This window comes from Urocampus carinirostris, chromosome 2 (genome assembly GCF_059441175.1).
Source record: "Urocampus carinirostris isolate Australia breed hairy pipefish chromosome 2, RoL_Ucar_1.0, whole genome shotgun sequence".
Taxonomy (NCBI): domain Eukaryota; kingdom Metazoa; phylum Chordata; class Actinopteri; order Syngnathiformes; family Syngnathidae; genus Urocampus; species Urocampus carinirostris.
In genome coordinates, this window is record NC_142350.1 from 34,005,008 (window position 1) to 34,022,571 (window position 17,564).

Consider the following 17,564-nt stretch of genomic DNA (forward strand, 5'->3'; position numbering starts at 1 on the left):
ACGTTCGCAGACGACACATAATTTAACAGTTTTACGAAGGTGCCGCAATTTCCCGAATTCTGGAAATAAACTCTGAGCTGCAATGAATCTAAAATGTTACATTGATAAAATGTTTCATACCAACAATGCATTGTATTTTTTTTTCTGCATCAATACTTGATAATGGTAGCCACCATTAACGTCTCAGCTGTCTTTTAAAGCAAACGGAACGTATAAAACGCGGAACCATTGTTTCTTTTTGGTTGCGTTCAGAATAATTTTTGTGTTACTCTGTGATGGCCGCCTTGTCCGCGCGTGGGTAAACCATGGGAGATGTCGGTAAATATTTCATTTTTCTTGTATTGTAGTTCTAACATATACAAAACATCCTCCATTATTTATGTAAATCATCTTAAACTGTACTTAAAATGAATGTTTGAAAATAAATAGTGACGTAAACGCAATATATATATATATATATATATATATACAGGTATATATATATACAGGTATATATCACCAACTTTACAACATAGGCCCAGTTTCCAAGGATTACCTTGAAAATCGTTTTGCCTATTCTTTTCTGACATACTTTTTATCTTATTTTTTCTCTTTAAAGTCTTCATTACCTGATTATCTTGAAGCGTCTAATCTTATTCCTAACGATATTCTCAATTGTTAACAATGGCAAACACGACAATTTAAAATGATTTTTAAAGCAGCAACCAACTACACGATTCTTATTTGACACATTTGATAATGGAATTATTTTCTGCTTCCTCTTTTCATGTGAATTTCTAATGTCCACCTTTGGATTTTTACATGATGTATGTGAAGCTCACCTAAATGGTATATCCCACAAGAGCTATCAATTGTGTTTTCATCTGCAGATGTGCTTGAGTCTCCTTTGGAGGACACAAATGAGCTGAGTAACTCAGACGAGGATAGTGTTGACAACATGTCATCTGATGGAGAAGTTGACGAAAATGTGGATGGAATCAATGATGGAGAGGATGCAGAAGATGAAGATGGAAGCCAAGAAGAAGAGGAGGATGCCAATCCCAATGCTGGCTGGGCAGAGGCGATGTCCAAAATTCTGGGAAAGAAAACCTTGAAAACCCAACCTATTTTAGTGAAAAGCAAACAACTGGAAAAGAAGAAGATACAAGAAAAACAGGAGCAATTGGAGAGAATAGAAAAGGTAATCGTCGGCCTTCCACAATCTCTTATTAGATCATTGTTCAATTTTGAATTTATAAAAAATGAACAAACAAATCTATCTTCATTCAAAATTCGAACATGTTGTTATTCTAAAACGGCTCAAGAGAATTTCAATGATCACTCATTAGCTTCTATTTAGCTGGTATGATGGTGTAAAAGGCTCTGCTTGAATTTCTTGTTTGCCAGAATGACAAGAAGCGAAAATGGGAGATGATGTGCCGAGTGAAACCCGATGTAGTGAAGGATCGGGAGGTTGAAAAAGCTCTGCAAAGAACTGCTACACGGTATGTTAGCGATTTGTGTTAGTGGTAGGACTTGGCAATACTGGAATTTTTTTTTATATCCGATCCAAGTAAATACTGACCAGTATCGATCAATAACGAACTGTTAGTTTCTTTTGGCTTGGAAATTTCATGATCCCTGAATAATTGTAATGTATCAATGTAACAAAAAATACATATATTGTATAACAATCTCATCAAGACAACAAAAATACTGTATTTTCTGGATTATGAAGGCGCACCGAAAACCCTTAAATTTGCAGTGCGCCTTTTATAGAGCAAGAAATACGGAAAATAAATTCATAAATGCATAATTACAACCAAATGCTTCACCACAATAACAATTTATCAATAAATAAATTCAATTCAGTTGTGAAACCAGATTCCTCTAATATTAATGTTCGATAAAGGACGTTTTTTATCGTCTGTTTTAATCACACGCGCTGTATAGTTCGAAACACATTATACATAAAAAAATTCACCAGGAATTATTTAAGAAAATGCGAATTATAACCCCAAAAATTCGGCATCTTTCATCGCACAATATTTTGAAAATAAAATCACTCGCGCAAATAAAGTAACCACAATCTGATCCAATCCAATAGTTCTAATGTACGTATAGTCATACAAGAAACTAACATTACTGCAGTAATATCTAAAATGGGAAGGCAGTATAGATCTTTAGACAATTGTTTTGTTCCTATCCAACTACTTTGATAATGATATTTGGAAAGATCTCCCCATTTTAGTGTGTGGACTGTGTTGTTAACACAAGTAAACGTAAAGGCTGATTTTTTGCTCATTTCTTTTCCGCTCAGAGGAGTCGTGCAGCTGTTCAATGCGGTGAGAAAGCACCAGAAAATTATTCATAGTCAGGTGAAGGAGGCTGGTGGCTCTGTGAGGAAGAAGGCAAAGATACTTTCCTCAGTTTCCAAAAAAGACTTCATCGATGTATTGAGGAACTCCGACAATGGAGCCAAAATCACAATCAAAAAAGAGGAGGACGTCGGCGTGAGTGATGACAATTGTTTTCTTTCTGTGACTCCTTAGTAAGTTATTTTTTGTCTACAAGTGCAGCGACTAACCAATTAAAAACAACTAGTGTAATATCAAATTAGTCAACTATTTTATACTACATCTGTACGATTGGGGCGGCAGTAGCTCAGGAGGTAGAGCGATTGTTTTAGGATTTAAGGGTTTGTCCGTGTTACATGCCGAAGTGTCCTTTGGTAAGACACTGAAACCCCAATACCCCCAATAAGCAGGTTAGCGCCTTACATGGCTGCACAGATCACGGCCGCTATTGGGAAATGTGAAGCACAATGTAAAGCGCTTTGGGAAGTCATTGACTTGAAATGCACTATATAAATGCAGATCATTTCATACGATATGCAAAATACCTACTGTATGGTTTAGCTTGCTAATACTTTGAATGATTCTATTGGGGGCTGAGGTATTCGCCAAATTGGATTTGTGTCTCTTTGTATGTGCAGTCACACAGCACAGTAATACTGTAAATTCTGGACTATGGAGCACACCTGGTTTTAAGATGCCCCCAGGACATCTTTATAGGAAAAAAAACATTTTGTACTGTAATTGAAATTCTCTAACCCTTGTAAAACTAAGATACAATTTAAAAAAAAAAAATCAAATATCTATATACAAAAGGGAAAAGACTATACGTTTTGTGTGGTTTTACCGTATTTTCCGTAATATAAGACCCCGGGAGTATAAATTGTAACCGCCAAAAATGCATAATTAAGACTTGAAAACCCATATGAGTCGCGCCGGAGTGCAAGTCGCATTTTGGGGGTAAATTTTTTTGATAATATGCAACACCAAAAACATACATGACATCTTGAAAGGCAATTTAAAATAAGATCAACGGGCTTAATAAGTTTGTACACTATGCAAAAGTTACATGGTTGACATGTCTGTTAATATCAATAACATCAATACCTATGTTATTTAGTTGAAACTAGCATAAAAAACATGCTTCCAAACCATCACTTTCACTCCAAATCACTAAATCCAATCAAATGTCCTTTCCATGTCACTGTCACATTCCCCCCTATCAACCCAGGCCTAGTTTAGTGCGAGAATGTGAAATCATTTCCGTTAATACCGAAAATGTACAACTCAAAGACATAATACAGTAGTTTGCAAAATTTTACATCAGTCTTACCAAAAGTATGTTTATTACAGGCCAAACTATGAAGAAAAAAAACGGCTACTCATAATCCGGGAAATTTGGTATATATACATCAAGGCGTGGCTGGGTTTAAACAAAGCGTGCTGTGGCTGACAGCCTATAGCTTATTTTGTATGTGTGTGACTGTTTAAACTCCGTTTTGAATGTTTGTATTTCATGTTGAAACCAAATGTGTCCGTTTATCTCCACAGGGTGATGAAGTGACGGAGAAACCGGCATGGAGTGTCCTTAGCGACGACTACATGATGGGAGCGAGCATGAAAGATTGGGATAAAGAATAGGTCATGTTGCAAACAGTACCTTGTAAAAATGGAAAACGTTCCAATTGATAACTAAGCCAAACAAACGTTGCTGACGACTGTGAAATGGGTTCGATTGACCGTGTCAGCAGGGGGCAGTGTTGTGTAAGGGAGCTCCTATACTCTCCGCTTTGACCTCTTTAAATAAAATAGGACGACATTCTTCATTGAATTTGGGCCTACTCCCAAGAATGTCGTTAATGTGAGGACACGAAGACAAACATTATGGATGCGACTCTGTAAGCTGAGGTTTTGTTAAGGTTGTTTTTTATCATTTATAAATATTTTGTGTGTTTATAAATACCATGCTTCTTCAAAATTAAAAAAAGGTTTTTGAGACTGCAAGGTATAAACGTAGCTTATCATTTTTAAGCTTGCTGTACATTTAAATATATTTTTGGTCTGTGTTTTGAGTGTTTAAAGTCACTTGTTTTAAGACATGTTCTGTCTTTCATTGAATGTTTAGGGGACATTGTGTATTGTTTAGTGCCTCCGAGTGGTAAAAGGAGAAAATAAGTTCTTCTTTTTTTTTTTTTAAACTGATTAAGCAAAAATACATAAACGATCAGCATTCTTTAAATGGACAGTGTAAGATTTTGTGTGGTCTGTGCAGCCTTTTGAGACTTTTTGTGATTAAGTGCTAAACAAAATAGGCAAAAATAAACCAAGATAGATAACTGAACTGTTTAAAATACTCGTAGATTGAGAAACTTGCATTTTACTGAAAAAGGGCCTCACCTATAAAATGCTGACATGATTGTCTGCCATCTTGCTGCTATCTGTACCCGAAAAACCATAACCTCATTAAAGGCTGGGCAAAAGAATAACTGCAGTTTGGTCACTTTGCGTCTCCATTGTTTGTATTCTTACTTTTTCATGATTGTGCGCCATTTTGATGCTAGCGGTACACCCAAAAATTTCAGAAAAGCTGGGCAAGAATATGAGAAAGTGACACGAATTGGTCACTTTGAGTCTCCGTAGTTTGAATTCTTCCTAAAAAAAATAAAGAAGTTTGTATCGTTCTTTGTTTTGTACCACTCATTTTCTGATCATATGACACAAAACGGTGAACTCTAGTGGGTGGTCAAATATTGCACAGTGTTCTTTTAAGTCCACCTCTGTCATGAGACCAAATTTGAGGTATCGAGCTGGCTTTGTTATTAATTTGTGTATACACCTCAGGGAAACGTCTGATCAAAGGTCGGACCGGCACAACTGTGGTCCTACGTTGGCACACGTCGTGATGCCATCCTGGCCAACAGCCCTGCCTGAAAACACCACCACGCTCCAAAATGCCTTGGACAAGTTAAAAGCTGACCTCTATTTCCAGGCTCTCAATGTCATACGGAAACTACTGAGTGACAGACCAGCTAGACTGGTTTCATCGGATCAAGATTGATTTTTGGCTCATGGTGTAGGAATTAAACAAATACTAAATTTAAAAAAATACAACTCAAAAATGGGGGGGAAATATCGAGGAAAAAATATAACAAGAGTTGATGAAAAGGGGGAAGAAAGTACAGTATGTCCAATGAAATCGACATGATTGTGCTGATTTAGATATTTTTTTCTTTTTACGTATGATTATATCTCTTGTGTGGAGATGAGATGTAATTTATGTTACTCAAAGTGCCTTGTTTTTAAAATCTCATTTTATAACATAATTAATTGTAAAAAAAAATTGGAAACAGGACCAAGATAAGCTGCGTCTGTTTCCTGTCTGGCCTTTTTTTTACTCTTCTGTTTTGTCAACTGTTTATCAAAGCTGTTGTTTTTAAACTTATAACCTTAGGAATGAGTGGACAGGTGTAAAAAGATAGTGGGATGTTAAAACGTGTTCCATGGGATGGGCAGGGCACCTGTATGATGCGACAGGGGTAAACCAGTCAAAGCTGTCGGGCCCTGCTGTCTTGTCCCGTTTCATCTGGAGGGATGAAAGCATGACCAATCTGGTTTGCCGAGGTGCTTAACTTGTTTGGGCATATGGGTTGGCCATGGTCCAAACATTTTTGTGTGTGTTTTTTGCTACTTTTTCCCTTTTTTAAATTTCCTTTGTTTTAGTATGTGTTTGTCTTGCTGTCGGTCACCCCTCTCGAGGGATATGACCAGGGTAGATAGATGGATAGGTGTCTTGGGAAAGTACAGCCTGGTAGCACCCATCCCTCTCCAGGCGAAGACGAGTGGGAAAAAAATACAAATGTCGGTCCAAACAAACCAAAACAAAAAATATTCTGCTGACCTTAGAAATGCTGCTTCTTGTTATTGCAACATTGTGAAAGTGATCTCCAACAATGACCTCATTAGCATAAATGCCAACGTTTTGACATAAAAAGCAGTAGAAAGCGAGCACCCTATTTCTAAGTGCGACAACACAATCCGTTTGCATTATATAACAAAAAAACATGTGCTTTTTTTAAACTGGAAGTGGAAAATTTATACCGAAACGGAAATCAAATGCAATTGTTGGAGCGGTATATATTTACGAACAAAGTCAAGAATTTGTTGTTATTTAAATTGAAATAGCGGTAGGTTCTTTTTAAAATCCGTGGGCATTTCTATGGGGAGAAAAGCAGTAGTTTAACGCATAAAGTTGTAATGTTGCTGAATATGCATTTATTAACGAGTTCCATAGAGTCATGTTTACAAAAATGATGTTTTGACTCGGGTGTGTTGGGGGGACCTCGAAAAAACCTTGATAGTCCTCCCGAGGATCTATATTTAAGACCCCTGTTTAATTTGTGGTTACATCCAGGATTCGTGCGAGTACTTAAACCTGTTAAAAATGCTTTTTATGTTGCGTGGTAATGCTTGAATTCTGGGTCAAGTGCTTGAAAATGCTTAAAATTGTTACAATTTCCATGTTTCCTGGCAGTCTGACACATTAAATGAAGAAAAATAAAACAAATCTGCTTAATAATAGTGTGGCACCACAGCTGGGTGGTTAGTGCACAACCCCAGGGTGTGGAAGGTCTAGGTTTTGATTCCAGCTATTGCGGCCTCCTTGTGCAGAGTTTGCATGTTCTCCAGGTGCCTGTGTGGGTTTTCTCCGGGCAATCCGGTTTCCTCCCACAAATTAAAGAAATTCATGTCAGGTTAATTGCGCAGTCCAAATTGTCCCTAGTTGTGATTGAGCGAGTGAGTTTTCTGTCTCTGTGTGCCCTGCGATTGGCTGGCAACCAGTTCAGGGTGTCCCCTGCCCACGGCCGGAAGACAGCTGGGCTGGGCTCCAGCACCCCCGCGACCCTAAATTGCTGCACTTATTTTCATTGCCCTAAGATAACTGGGCTCCAGCACCTCCACGACCCTAGTAGTGCAGTGGATGGATGGTCATATCCAAGAGGGTAGGTGCATTAGACTAGTCATTGGAAATCTGGCCCTTTTTCGAGAACCAGCTCTTTCGGCAACAACAAAAAAACATTCTTTTGATCGCTGCAGGATTTCTTCCTTTGAACGTACTGGAAAAATTGAAAAAATTGCCTTGAGAGTGCTTAAAAGAGCTTAAATCTGCCCCTGAAAATAGGTGTACAAACCCTATGCAAACGCGCTAATATGAGTAATTTCATAGCCACTATGGACATGATAGGCTGCCAGTGGTACCCTGGGAATGTTTTTGATATTTTTTTCTTTGCTTAATATTACTCCTGAAATTCCTGAGTATGGCCCACATATTCGCCTAAACCTGGGGAATATATGCACGAGAAGTTATCAACAAAAGAAGGCGGAAGAGAGCTAGCTAGACAGGTTGTCTGCACACTGCTGGATGCACATCTGCTGTAACAGTATGTCGCGTTTTATCCTGGCATGTTGACACAATCTGCCGAGGTCACGGGACCGACCGCTTGACAATTGAATCACCGTCCTCATCCGTCTAAATTTGTCCACCTAAACAGTGACATCATTTGATAAAAGTGGGAAAGAATGTGTATCTGTAGCTCGGCTCCCCTTTGGACTTAGGTTTAAAAATTCCTATTGTGCTTTCCTGGATTTCACTAGAAATACATTTCTATCAAAACGGGAGGTAGTGTTGGGCCAGACTTGTTCATATTTGGGACATTTAAAACCAATAGATTTTGCTGTATGATGTAATGCTACCAAAAATGAGTGCTCCAATGCACAAGGCAGAATATAAACAAAGGAGACTCTAAGTGACCTAACCACACCATTTTACTTGTTGTTCCCGACATACATTTCAGGTGGATTGGCCAAATTGTCCCTAGGTGTGAATGAGCGAGCGAGTAGTCTGTCCCTGTATGCCCTGCGATTGGCTGGCAACCAGTTCAGGGTGTCCCCTGCCCACTGCCCGATGATTGCTGGGATGGGCTTCAGCACCCCCGCGACCCTACTGAGGATAAGCGGTGCAGGTAATGAGATGAGAGATGAGAGAGATAAATATATGACAAAATACACAACAAAATAAATTACCAAATACACAAAAAAATACATGACAAAATACAAAACAAAATAGCTAGATAGCTAGATAGCTAGATAGCTAGATAGATAGCTAGATAGATAGATAGATAGATAGATAGATAGATAGATAGATAGATAGATAGATAGATAGATAGATAGATAGATAGATAGATAGATAGATAGATAGATAGATAGATAGATAGATAGATAGATAGATCCTTTATTCATCCCCGCAGGAAAATCCACAAAAATACACTATAAAATAAACATAGAAATATATACCTGACCAAATACACAACAAAATAAATGACAGACAAATGACAAAATACATGATAATTGAACCTGCGACCTCTTTATCCCAAGACGAGCGCTTTGCCTCCTGTGTTACTGCAAAAATACACAACAAAATACTCAACAACATACACAATAAAATATAGAAATAAATAAATGACAAAGTACAAGACAAAATAAATGAAAACATACACAATAAAATACATAAATTAAACTAAATGACAAAATAAATGACAAAATACACAACAAATTACACAATAAAATACACGACAAAATAAATACCAAAAATAAATGACAAAATAAATGAAAAATACATGATAAACTACAAGACAATAAATGACAAAATACACAACAAAATACACTAAACATACGTGCCAAAATACACAAGAAAATACACGACAAAATAAATACCGAAAATAAACGACGAAATGATAATAATAATATTAGTATATCATTTATTTAGGTATTAGAATATGTGTTGATGTGTTTATTCATTTATAAGACATGTGTTAGTGTATTTGTTTGAGCGTTTATAGATTGATTTGTACCTAATATGGTCCTGTACGGTAAAGTCATTGTTTCGGGAGGGAAGGAGTGGAGTTAAGGTGCGCAGGGGGACACGTGGTCTAACGGTTCTCTTATAAATACGATCCAAGCGACCACGAGGTCCACAAGCCTGGCGCACGTCAGACACAAGCAGTTGCTGGGATGAGGAGGACGTGCCAACGCACCACAGCGCAAACGAGGAATTCGAACGTTCAATTCTTTGGGTGCATATTGGAACGTGTCACACTTTCGGATTCCCCCACGTGGATTTTATCGAGAAAATCACCTCGAACCGCAGCAAAACCAGTCTGGATCATGCATTCAATCCCCGAACCCATTTTGGGAGCTGCAACAAGTCCTCCGATGCGGTGAATGTGTATTCGAACCCTGCGGGCCCACAGCATTATCCACTAGCCTCAATTTGTGTTTCTAATCTTGTTTTCGCTTCACTTCGGAGACTTTTATGGCGAGCCAAGAATTGGCTACACTTTTACGCACAGCAGTGCGCCAGCGCAGTTGAGCGTAGAGCACTTTAAACGAGTGTTTGAGTTGTAAATAACCCAAAGGAATTCTTCCCAGAAAGCAGTCAGACGCAGATTTTTATTCAGGAAACGCTTTTGAATATTTGTGAATCTGCGATTGTCTTTTTTTGCGCGCAAATGCAGTCAGCGGATTTGGGCCCCTATCGTCCATCCGCGTCTTCCGAGTCAAACCGTGAATATTCCTCGACCCAAGAATAGATTTCACCTTAAGGGGAAAAGATGAACCTGTGTTTTGTGAGTTTCCTCCTCACTTTGGATTTATTCACCGTTGCGCTGAGTTTGTCCACGTGCAGCATCCTGGACATGGAGCAATTTAGGAAAAAGCGCATCGAGGCGGTTCGGGGGCAGATCCTGAGCAAACTCAAGCTCGCTGCTCCCCCGGAGGACTTTCCAGAACCGGAGGACGTTTCTAGAGACATTGTGGCCATTTATAATAGCACCAGGGACCTGTTGCAAGAGAAAGCAAATGAGCGGGCGGCCACTTGTGAGCGCCAACGAAGCGAGGAGGAATATTACGCAAAGGAGGTGCACAAGATCGAGATGCAACCCATGTATCCATCCGAGAGTAAGTGCGCTTTAAATTTCAATCGTAGCTATTGCATATGTCAACCTCAACCAATTGATTCCCTTATTAATGATTGCTATTCCACGCATTAAAGGTGGGGTGTGTCGTTTGAGGTGTCCTTAAAAAGTTGAAAGTTTAATATTTTTTCTTTAGAGTATGTGATAGAAAATGATCAGCTGAGTTCAAAGAACCCTTATGCAATATCTTCTACTGCGCTAATCTTCTTTTCTTTTACTTCTATCAGAGCTGTTCAGGGCGGAACACATTAGGTCAGAGGAATAGTGCTTAATAGTGATGTCATGCTCGTTCCTGCAAGTTTTTGTTTAACTCTTGGGGTTATAAATAACTTTATCTACACTGGAGGTATTTCAACCAGGCAATGCCCACGCCTTTGTGGTGTTTAAACTTTTTGATAATTTTTTTCTTTTACTTTTAACCACTCAAAATGTTCAAGGAGACCTTAGCTATACATACATACATTCTGGGGATGCCCTCAATAAATTGTTTCTTAAATGTTTTTTTTTTATGCTAACTCATCAAAACCATCAAAAAGACAAAATGTGTAAAAATACCTTGAAAGGTTAATATTTCTATCTTTCAGTGTAGCATGAAAATGGTGAAAGTAAGAAAATGCCTGCTTCTAGATGAGTCCAAATGCCAACCAAACCCAGAGAAAGATAAAAAAAAGAAAAGTTTATCCGAGCGGCTCTAAAAAATGCACATACTTGCACGCGCATTATGAATGAGCTGACTGAGCCTGCAATGATAAAACAAGCCAGTAGGTGGCAAAGGAGAGTAACAAAGTTTCAAATTAAGTACGTCTCCTTTCAGCAGTAATGCATCTTACAAACAAAACAAAACACCTATTTATTCACAGCAAAAGAGACAATGTATAAAAAAAACTAAAGTAATCAGTGTGAACAAGTTCAGCTAGTGTTCACCGTTCACAAATCTCTTAACGTCCAGGGTCGTTGGGGCACAACTTGGTGGTGTGTCTTGGGCAAGTACAGCGTGGCGGCGCCCGCGACAGTATTAGCAATCTATGACGACTTTGTCATCTGCTACCAGTGACTGAGACATTCCGCGTTAGAACCAAAATGGGCAATTTGAAATGATTATTACGTTATTGTTCTTGGTTGCACTAAACCCTACCATTAATTCCATTCCACTTGCTTCCATTGCTCGTAAACAAAGTAGCTTTCACTCCCATAATGGCGAAAAAGAGAACTAACACATTTTCTGAACCAATGACTATGCTGAACAGCTTGCATTTAGAAGAACAATATAGTGGAACCTCGGTTCTCGACCATAATCCGTTCCAGAAGCCTGATCGAAAACCGATTTGTTCTATCACAGAAATCATTTTTCCCATTAAAAATAATGTAAATCGTTTTAATCCGTTCCAACACTCTGAATGTTTACCTTCAATGTTTAACGTAAACATAAAGCTAACCCAGGCTATTCGTACGTTCACGTTATCGTAATCTTCCGTACGAAATATTACGCTAACATGATTGTGTAAAAATAAAAAAATCAGGTCGTTTACAAGTCATTTAGCACCCGGGTCTCCACAACAAGTGGTGAGCGGTTCATTGGAAAAGGGGGTCCGTTCCAACACTCTCAATGTTGGGCTCTGTTCCAACACCCTGAATGTTAAGCGTAAACTTAAAGCTAACCCAGGCTAATCGTACGTTCGCGTTATCGTAATCTTATGAATAGGATTTCTTACCTTTGTGGTGGTCAGCAGAAGGCGCTCGCACACCTCCTTCATATTTGGCTATTATTTCTTTCTTACGCACTACTTTTCTTTTTTTACCTGTAGCAACTTTGCTGCTTGCACTGACTTTCTTCAGAGGCATAATAAGGGGCTAAAACACCCGTACGCCGCTCAGCATCGCACCCTAGCGTACGCACTTACGTGTTACCGGCGTTCAAACTCGGATTTTTTTGACCGAACAGCGAAGCAAGAATTTCTCGAAATTTTTGGTCGGACTCCGATTTGTTCAAACTGAGAGGCGTTCGAAAACCGAGGTTCCACTGTATGTAGACTTTAGCGCTCCCAGTGGTAAAATATGTAATTCATCAACACCCTACATTGTTTTTGACAATAAGCAAAATTATACAAAGTATCAAACACTTATTTTTAAGTACTCATAAGTCGAGATATTTCCATTGATTTTTAACATGAGCCTCACCTAGACGTGGCTGATATAATTGTACCCCATCTTGCTGCTATGGGTATCCCCAAAAACAAAAAGCCTATGAAAGGCGGGGCAACAAAATTGTGGGAAAAAATCAGTGCGGTTTGCTAACTTTGAGTCTCCGTGATTTATATGTTTCCTTGTGCTTTGTCGCGGTCACTTCTGGTTACACTACACAATAGTAAAACCTAATGGTCAAATACCACACTGTGTCCCTTTAATCCCCAATGCAGAAAGAAAGAAATTCCACAGGGTTCATATATGCAAGCGACGTCACAATGAAAAATGCAGGCGCAGGAACGGTAACAAAAACAAACGTAGCATGACATTCTGACTGCCCTTTAGCTTTGAATCGTATCCTGTGCTGTGTGAATGCCTTTAATATGAGGCAATTGGGCCCCAATCCAAGTGCAGTCAGGAAAGCATTAACAGGTATAAATAATACCAAAGGGGGGGGAGAGCACAAACGGATCACCAATGATGTGAACGGGTTACACTGGCCAAGTTTCTGCATCCTAAGACCGATGCTCAGCAGAGGGGAAGACCGCATTGCTGCTTCTTCAGTTTTGTTGATTTAGTCTCTTTCATTTGAAACGGATTGTGAAACTGAGCATAAGCCTTTTTCAGCTGGTTGCCAGATAATCATCAGAGGCCGTAATGTTTGGCCCGAAAACAGATTTTCGAGACCTCTCGCAGTAATTTGAGGTGTCTAGCTTTGAAACTCAACAGGCTCCGCCCACAAGTCTAATTTGCTTTCCTCGAAAAATCAACCCCACACGCATCCATACGTATACACGGTATGCTATATATGTGCGCACATTTCTGACCCTCACACAAGAGCCCAGTGTCTTCTTGCGCAAGGACTGTGATAGTGAAATGGCAACCAAAAGGGGAATTCCAACCATTTTGCACGCAAATGTTAACTTGTCAGTGGGAATTGTTCCAGTTACGCAAGGTCGAGGGGGCTCTGCAGCTGTTTTGTTAACCGTGACAAAAGTAAACACTATGTCACCGTGATGTCACTGATTTGCTTTTCTCGAAAAAAAAAAAGCTCTCGTGATGATATTCGTCTATGCTCTCATTATTTGCTCAAGATCCCAATGTTGATTTGTTTACATCAGTTATGCCAAACATAGCTCCCGCAGGCCTGATCCACCTTGTTGAATGATTTATTTGCCATAAATTTCTGAGTATGTCCCTCTGTCATTTCTATAAAAAGTTATGATTTGTTTTTTTAAATAAATGCCAACCAAATGTTCTCTCTGGCCGTGTAAAGGCAGTGTTGAGTTTGTATAGTATGGTGAGTTGGTTTAGGTCTAAACTACATTCACTCAACTGTTAAAATAAACTTGTTAACACGTTCAATGTCAAACATGTAATTGTTTTCTTCCCATTTTCCGTGAATAGAGTTTGTATGTTCTCCCCGTGCTTGCGTGGGTTTCCTCCGGGCACTCCGGTTTCCTCCCACGTTCCAAAAACATACATTTCAGGTGATTTGGCCGGTTCAAATTGTCCCTAGGTGTGAATGAGCGAATGAGTTGTCTGTCCCTGTGTGCCCTGCGACTGGCTGGCAAACAGTTCAGGGTGTCCCCTGCCCACTGCCCGGAGATGGCTGGGATGGGCTCCAGCCCCCCCGCGACCCTAATGAGGATAAGCGGTACGGCTGATGAGATGAGAATAGAATATACCTTTATTGTCATTGTTACAACATGGGTTGAATATATTGTGACAACGAAATTGGACGTGGCACTCCAGTACCACATTTTACAGTGAGGATAAAGAAAACAAAGAAGATAAAGGAACAAAGAAGATATTTGTACTGTCCTTGTTACAGGCTTTGTTTTCCTCCGGAGGGGGGTGTATGAAGGGGGTGAGGGACAGACAGAGATGGCCGGATCCAACTAGATGTTTGATATTATACATGTGTGTAGAAAAGATCCCTTGTCATCCATGATTATAATATGTGGAATAGGTTTCTGAATAATAAAGCATCATCCTGAAAGATAGAGGTAAAGATTCGGAGTTGACATTCTTTACCGATCCGGCCCGCCTCTGAACAGAAAGTCTGGGTCCGGCCCCAAAGCAGAACTGAGTTTGACATCCCTGGTTTATATTTAATAAGGTCATTCATGCTTTCTTTTATTTTACTCACTTTCTTTTCTTTTAAATTTTAGCACTTATAATAAAAAGGTAAAAAATAATGGTTGGCTTCATTGGGTTGAAAAAATTGGTTTTGGGCTGGGCCAGGAGAAAAAAGTGATTATTTTTCATTATATCTGCTGTTAGTTTTGAACACAATACATACGGAATTCCAGAATTATAATTCAGACCTATCTAGTTTTTTCATCTGCGTAGATGTTTAAATATACACGCAGACACATGTTGTTATTCATTTTATATCTGTTTCGAAATTGATTCATCAATTTGATATTGAAACACCCATAATTAAAGATAATATCAGTGTCTGAAATAACGTCTGCCCGGACGCCCGGGGCGTGCATCTTTTACGTCGGGCGTACAACTTAAAAAAACTTCTCCGCCCGGGTGTCCGACAACTTGGTCAAGAAAAAAAAAATCTTTCGTTTTTATTTTTTTATTTTTTTTCAAATCAAACGTTTGCTTTATTCCGATTTGAAATCTTCGTTTGGTTTGGAAATTTTGGAGTTTTAGTTCATTAGGAAATTTGCATACACGGCAGCCAATCAGAAGCCTTCAGCTAAAGCTTTTTCATATCTAGGGTATCCTACCTGACTTCCTGTGCTAGATGGTGGTTATATCAATATTCTTTCCTCCTTTTCTTGGGTGAACATACTGTCACGACCAGAACGGAATCAGGACCCAATTGCGTAACATTGACCACAAGTTTTATTGAAAGAAAGAGGAAGGGCTGCGCCCACGATCCGGTGCTTGCTGGGTGCAGGAAGCAAGTCGCTCTCGCAATCGGATTGTCATCCGAATACGGAAGTCGATCTTCCGTAGTGGGCGATGGCGGTGTCAGGGACAGAAAAACAGGTCGATAGCCGGGACAGTAGAGCAAAAACCTGGTCGGGGTCAGAAACGGGTCGTAAGTCAGGACGGGAAAGCAGACGATGTCAGGATCAAAAACAGGTCATAGGCAGAGACAACCTGGGAGATCAGGAACGGGCAGGTGGAAAAACGGGTGCAAAAACGGGACAGGCGGGAGTCAGGGTCAAATGAGGCTTGCCAAGTAACAACAGAGGTTCGCAGACGGACTGACAAACGGAAAGTGACAGGACCGAGCTTAAAAAGGGACAGGGAGCCAATCAAATAGCCAAATTAGCGGGCACAGGTGATCCAAATTGGTAATCATGACACAGACACATAAAACAACAAACACGCAAACATATATATATACACTTACTTCCCAAACAAAAACAAAAACAATCTATCGTAAAAAACACTTTCTTTTAGGAGATTTATCGGACGAAATATGCAACGATTCATGGTATATGATACATTAATGTAGCAAACCTTCTTGCGGGCCATGACTTTTTGTGTTCCGAATAACAGACAATGTGCCTTCTGTAGATTGGTATTGAGTTCATCTATCCATCTTCCTTGGAACCTATTACGAAACTGGTCATTTTTTTGTGTGAATGCACGACATCGGATAATATTACAGTCAACACATTGCCGCTGGGAGGTGTAGCTATCACGTTAAAAAAAAAAAGAAACTTGAAGCCATTTACCTTTAAGTGTTGAATAACATTGTGCTTCTAATATTCAAACGACATTGCCAATTGAGGTTCTCAAATCACTCACATAATCATGTTCTTTTTGTAACGACAACCAACACAAATAGCACATCGGGAATTAACAAAATCAAAATAAATAAATTAAAAAACAAAATATTTTTCTGCTGGTCCAAAAAGTTTGCCTAACCCTGATGTAGACCATATACATATATCTTTTTTTTTTTTTTTTTTATCCTAGAAATGATACTTAGAAATAAAGCAAAATCTGTTGATAGTCCATCCTACCCTTTTTAAATACATAATAGAACGCCAACTGCAAAAGGTTAAGGTGAACGGTGGGGGAAAGTGTTAATTTAAAAAAGTAGAATACAGAGTTTAAAGGTGGGGTGTGTCATTTAAGGAGTCCTCTAATAGTTGAAATTTTCTCTACTTAGTACGTATTGACAATGCCTAACTGACTTCAAAAAACCCTTTATTTGCTTCTGCGCCTATATGTTTTTATCTTACTTGTATCAGAGCTGTTTGGGGGGAACACATTAGGTTTGACGAATGGGGCCTGGGGGGAGTGCTGGAGAGTGACGGCATGAATATGGGGAAAGTAATAAAAGGCATTCTTCATATAGAGTCCAAAGGCCGACCCTAACAACAAGAAAAATGAAAAAGGAAGAGTTAATTCAGGCATGTCTAAGAAATACTCAACTTTGCACGTGAATCATAAATAAGCTAAGGATGCAATCATAACTTTAAGCTAGAAGATGGAGGGTTAACAAAGTTGCAAATTCCATACGGCTTCTTTAAATATATACATATATATATATACACACACACACACATATATATTTATTTATATATATGAGTGTTCAGGGTTCAAGTCCAGCTACCGCAACCAAACCGTATGGAGTTTGCATGTTCTCCCCGTGCCTGCGAGGGTTTCCTCCAGGCACTCCAGTTTCCTCCTAAATTCCAAAAACTGCATGTCAGGTTAATTGGCCTGTCTAAATTCTCCCTAGGTGTGAATGGGTGTGTGAGTTGTATGTCTCTGTGTGCCCTGCAACTGGTAACCAGTTCAGGGTGTGCCCTGCCTAATGGTGGCCATCCCTCTCCAGCCCAACATATGTTTCCACCCGGTCTCAAATTGGGGACCTTTCGCGTATTAGGCAAATGTGCTAACCACTGCACTACAGAAATATATACTACACTTATAAAAACATGTATAAAATGTAAAGATATCGTGGATACATGGATGTCCATGGATGGATAGATAAAACTTCAAAATACCAAACCTTCTTCCCACTGAAGTT

At 39.2% G+C, this 17,564-nt stretch overlaps 2 protein-coding genes across 2 annotated transcripts in view; both read left to right on the forward strand.

The window, feature by feature from the left end:
• The first annotated feature begins 215 nt into the window (after window positions 1-215).
• LOC148371692 (RRP15-like protein) lies at window positions 216-4,819 on the forward strand. The gene is made up of 5 exons (XM_088327920.1): window positions 216-318; window positions 870-1,180; window positions 1,387-1,484; window positions 2,300-2,492; window positions 3,885-4,819. The coding sequence occupies exons 1-5, from the start codon at window positions 306-308 to the stop codon at window positions 3,972-3,974; spliced, it is 705 nt and encodes a 234-aa protein (XP_088184046.1). The 5' UTR covers window positions 216-305; the 3' UTR covers window positions 3,975-4,819.
• Window positions 4,820-9,384: 4,565 nt separating this feature from the next.
• Window positions 9,385-17,564, forward strand: part of tgfb2 (transforming growth factor, beta 2) — a 60,307-nt gene continuing 52,127 nt past the window's right edge. The window contains exon 1 of the mRNA XM_088326246.1: window positions 9,385-10,346. Within this exon, the coding sequence (XP_088182372.1) occupies window positions 10,001-10,346 (346 nt within the window). The 5' untranslated portion in view covers window positions 9,385-10,000. The remainder of the gene's footprint in view (window positions 10,347-17,564) is intronic.

What these genes read in the sequence shown, in the direction of transcription:
- LOC148371692 (XM_088327920.1), top strand. An exon ending in AATTGGAGAGAATAGAAAAG is followed by an intron (nt 1,181 to 1,386) that starts GTAATCGTCGGC and finishes CTTGTTTGCCAG; the next exon opens with AATGACAAGAAGCGAAAATG. An exon ending in AAAAAGAGGAGGACGTCGGC is followed by an intron (nt 2,493 to 3,884) that starts GTGAGTGATGAC and finishes TTATCTCCACAG; the next exon opens with GGTGATGAAGTGACGGAGAA.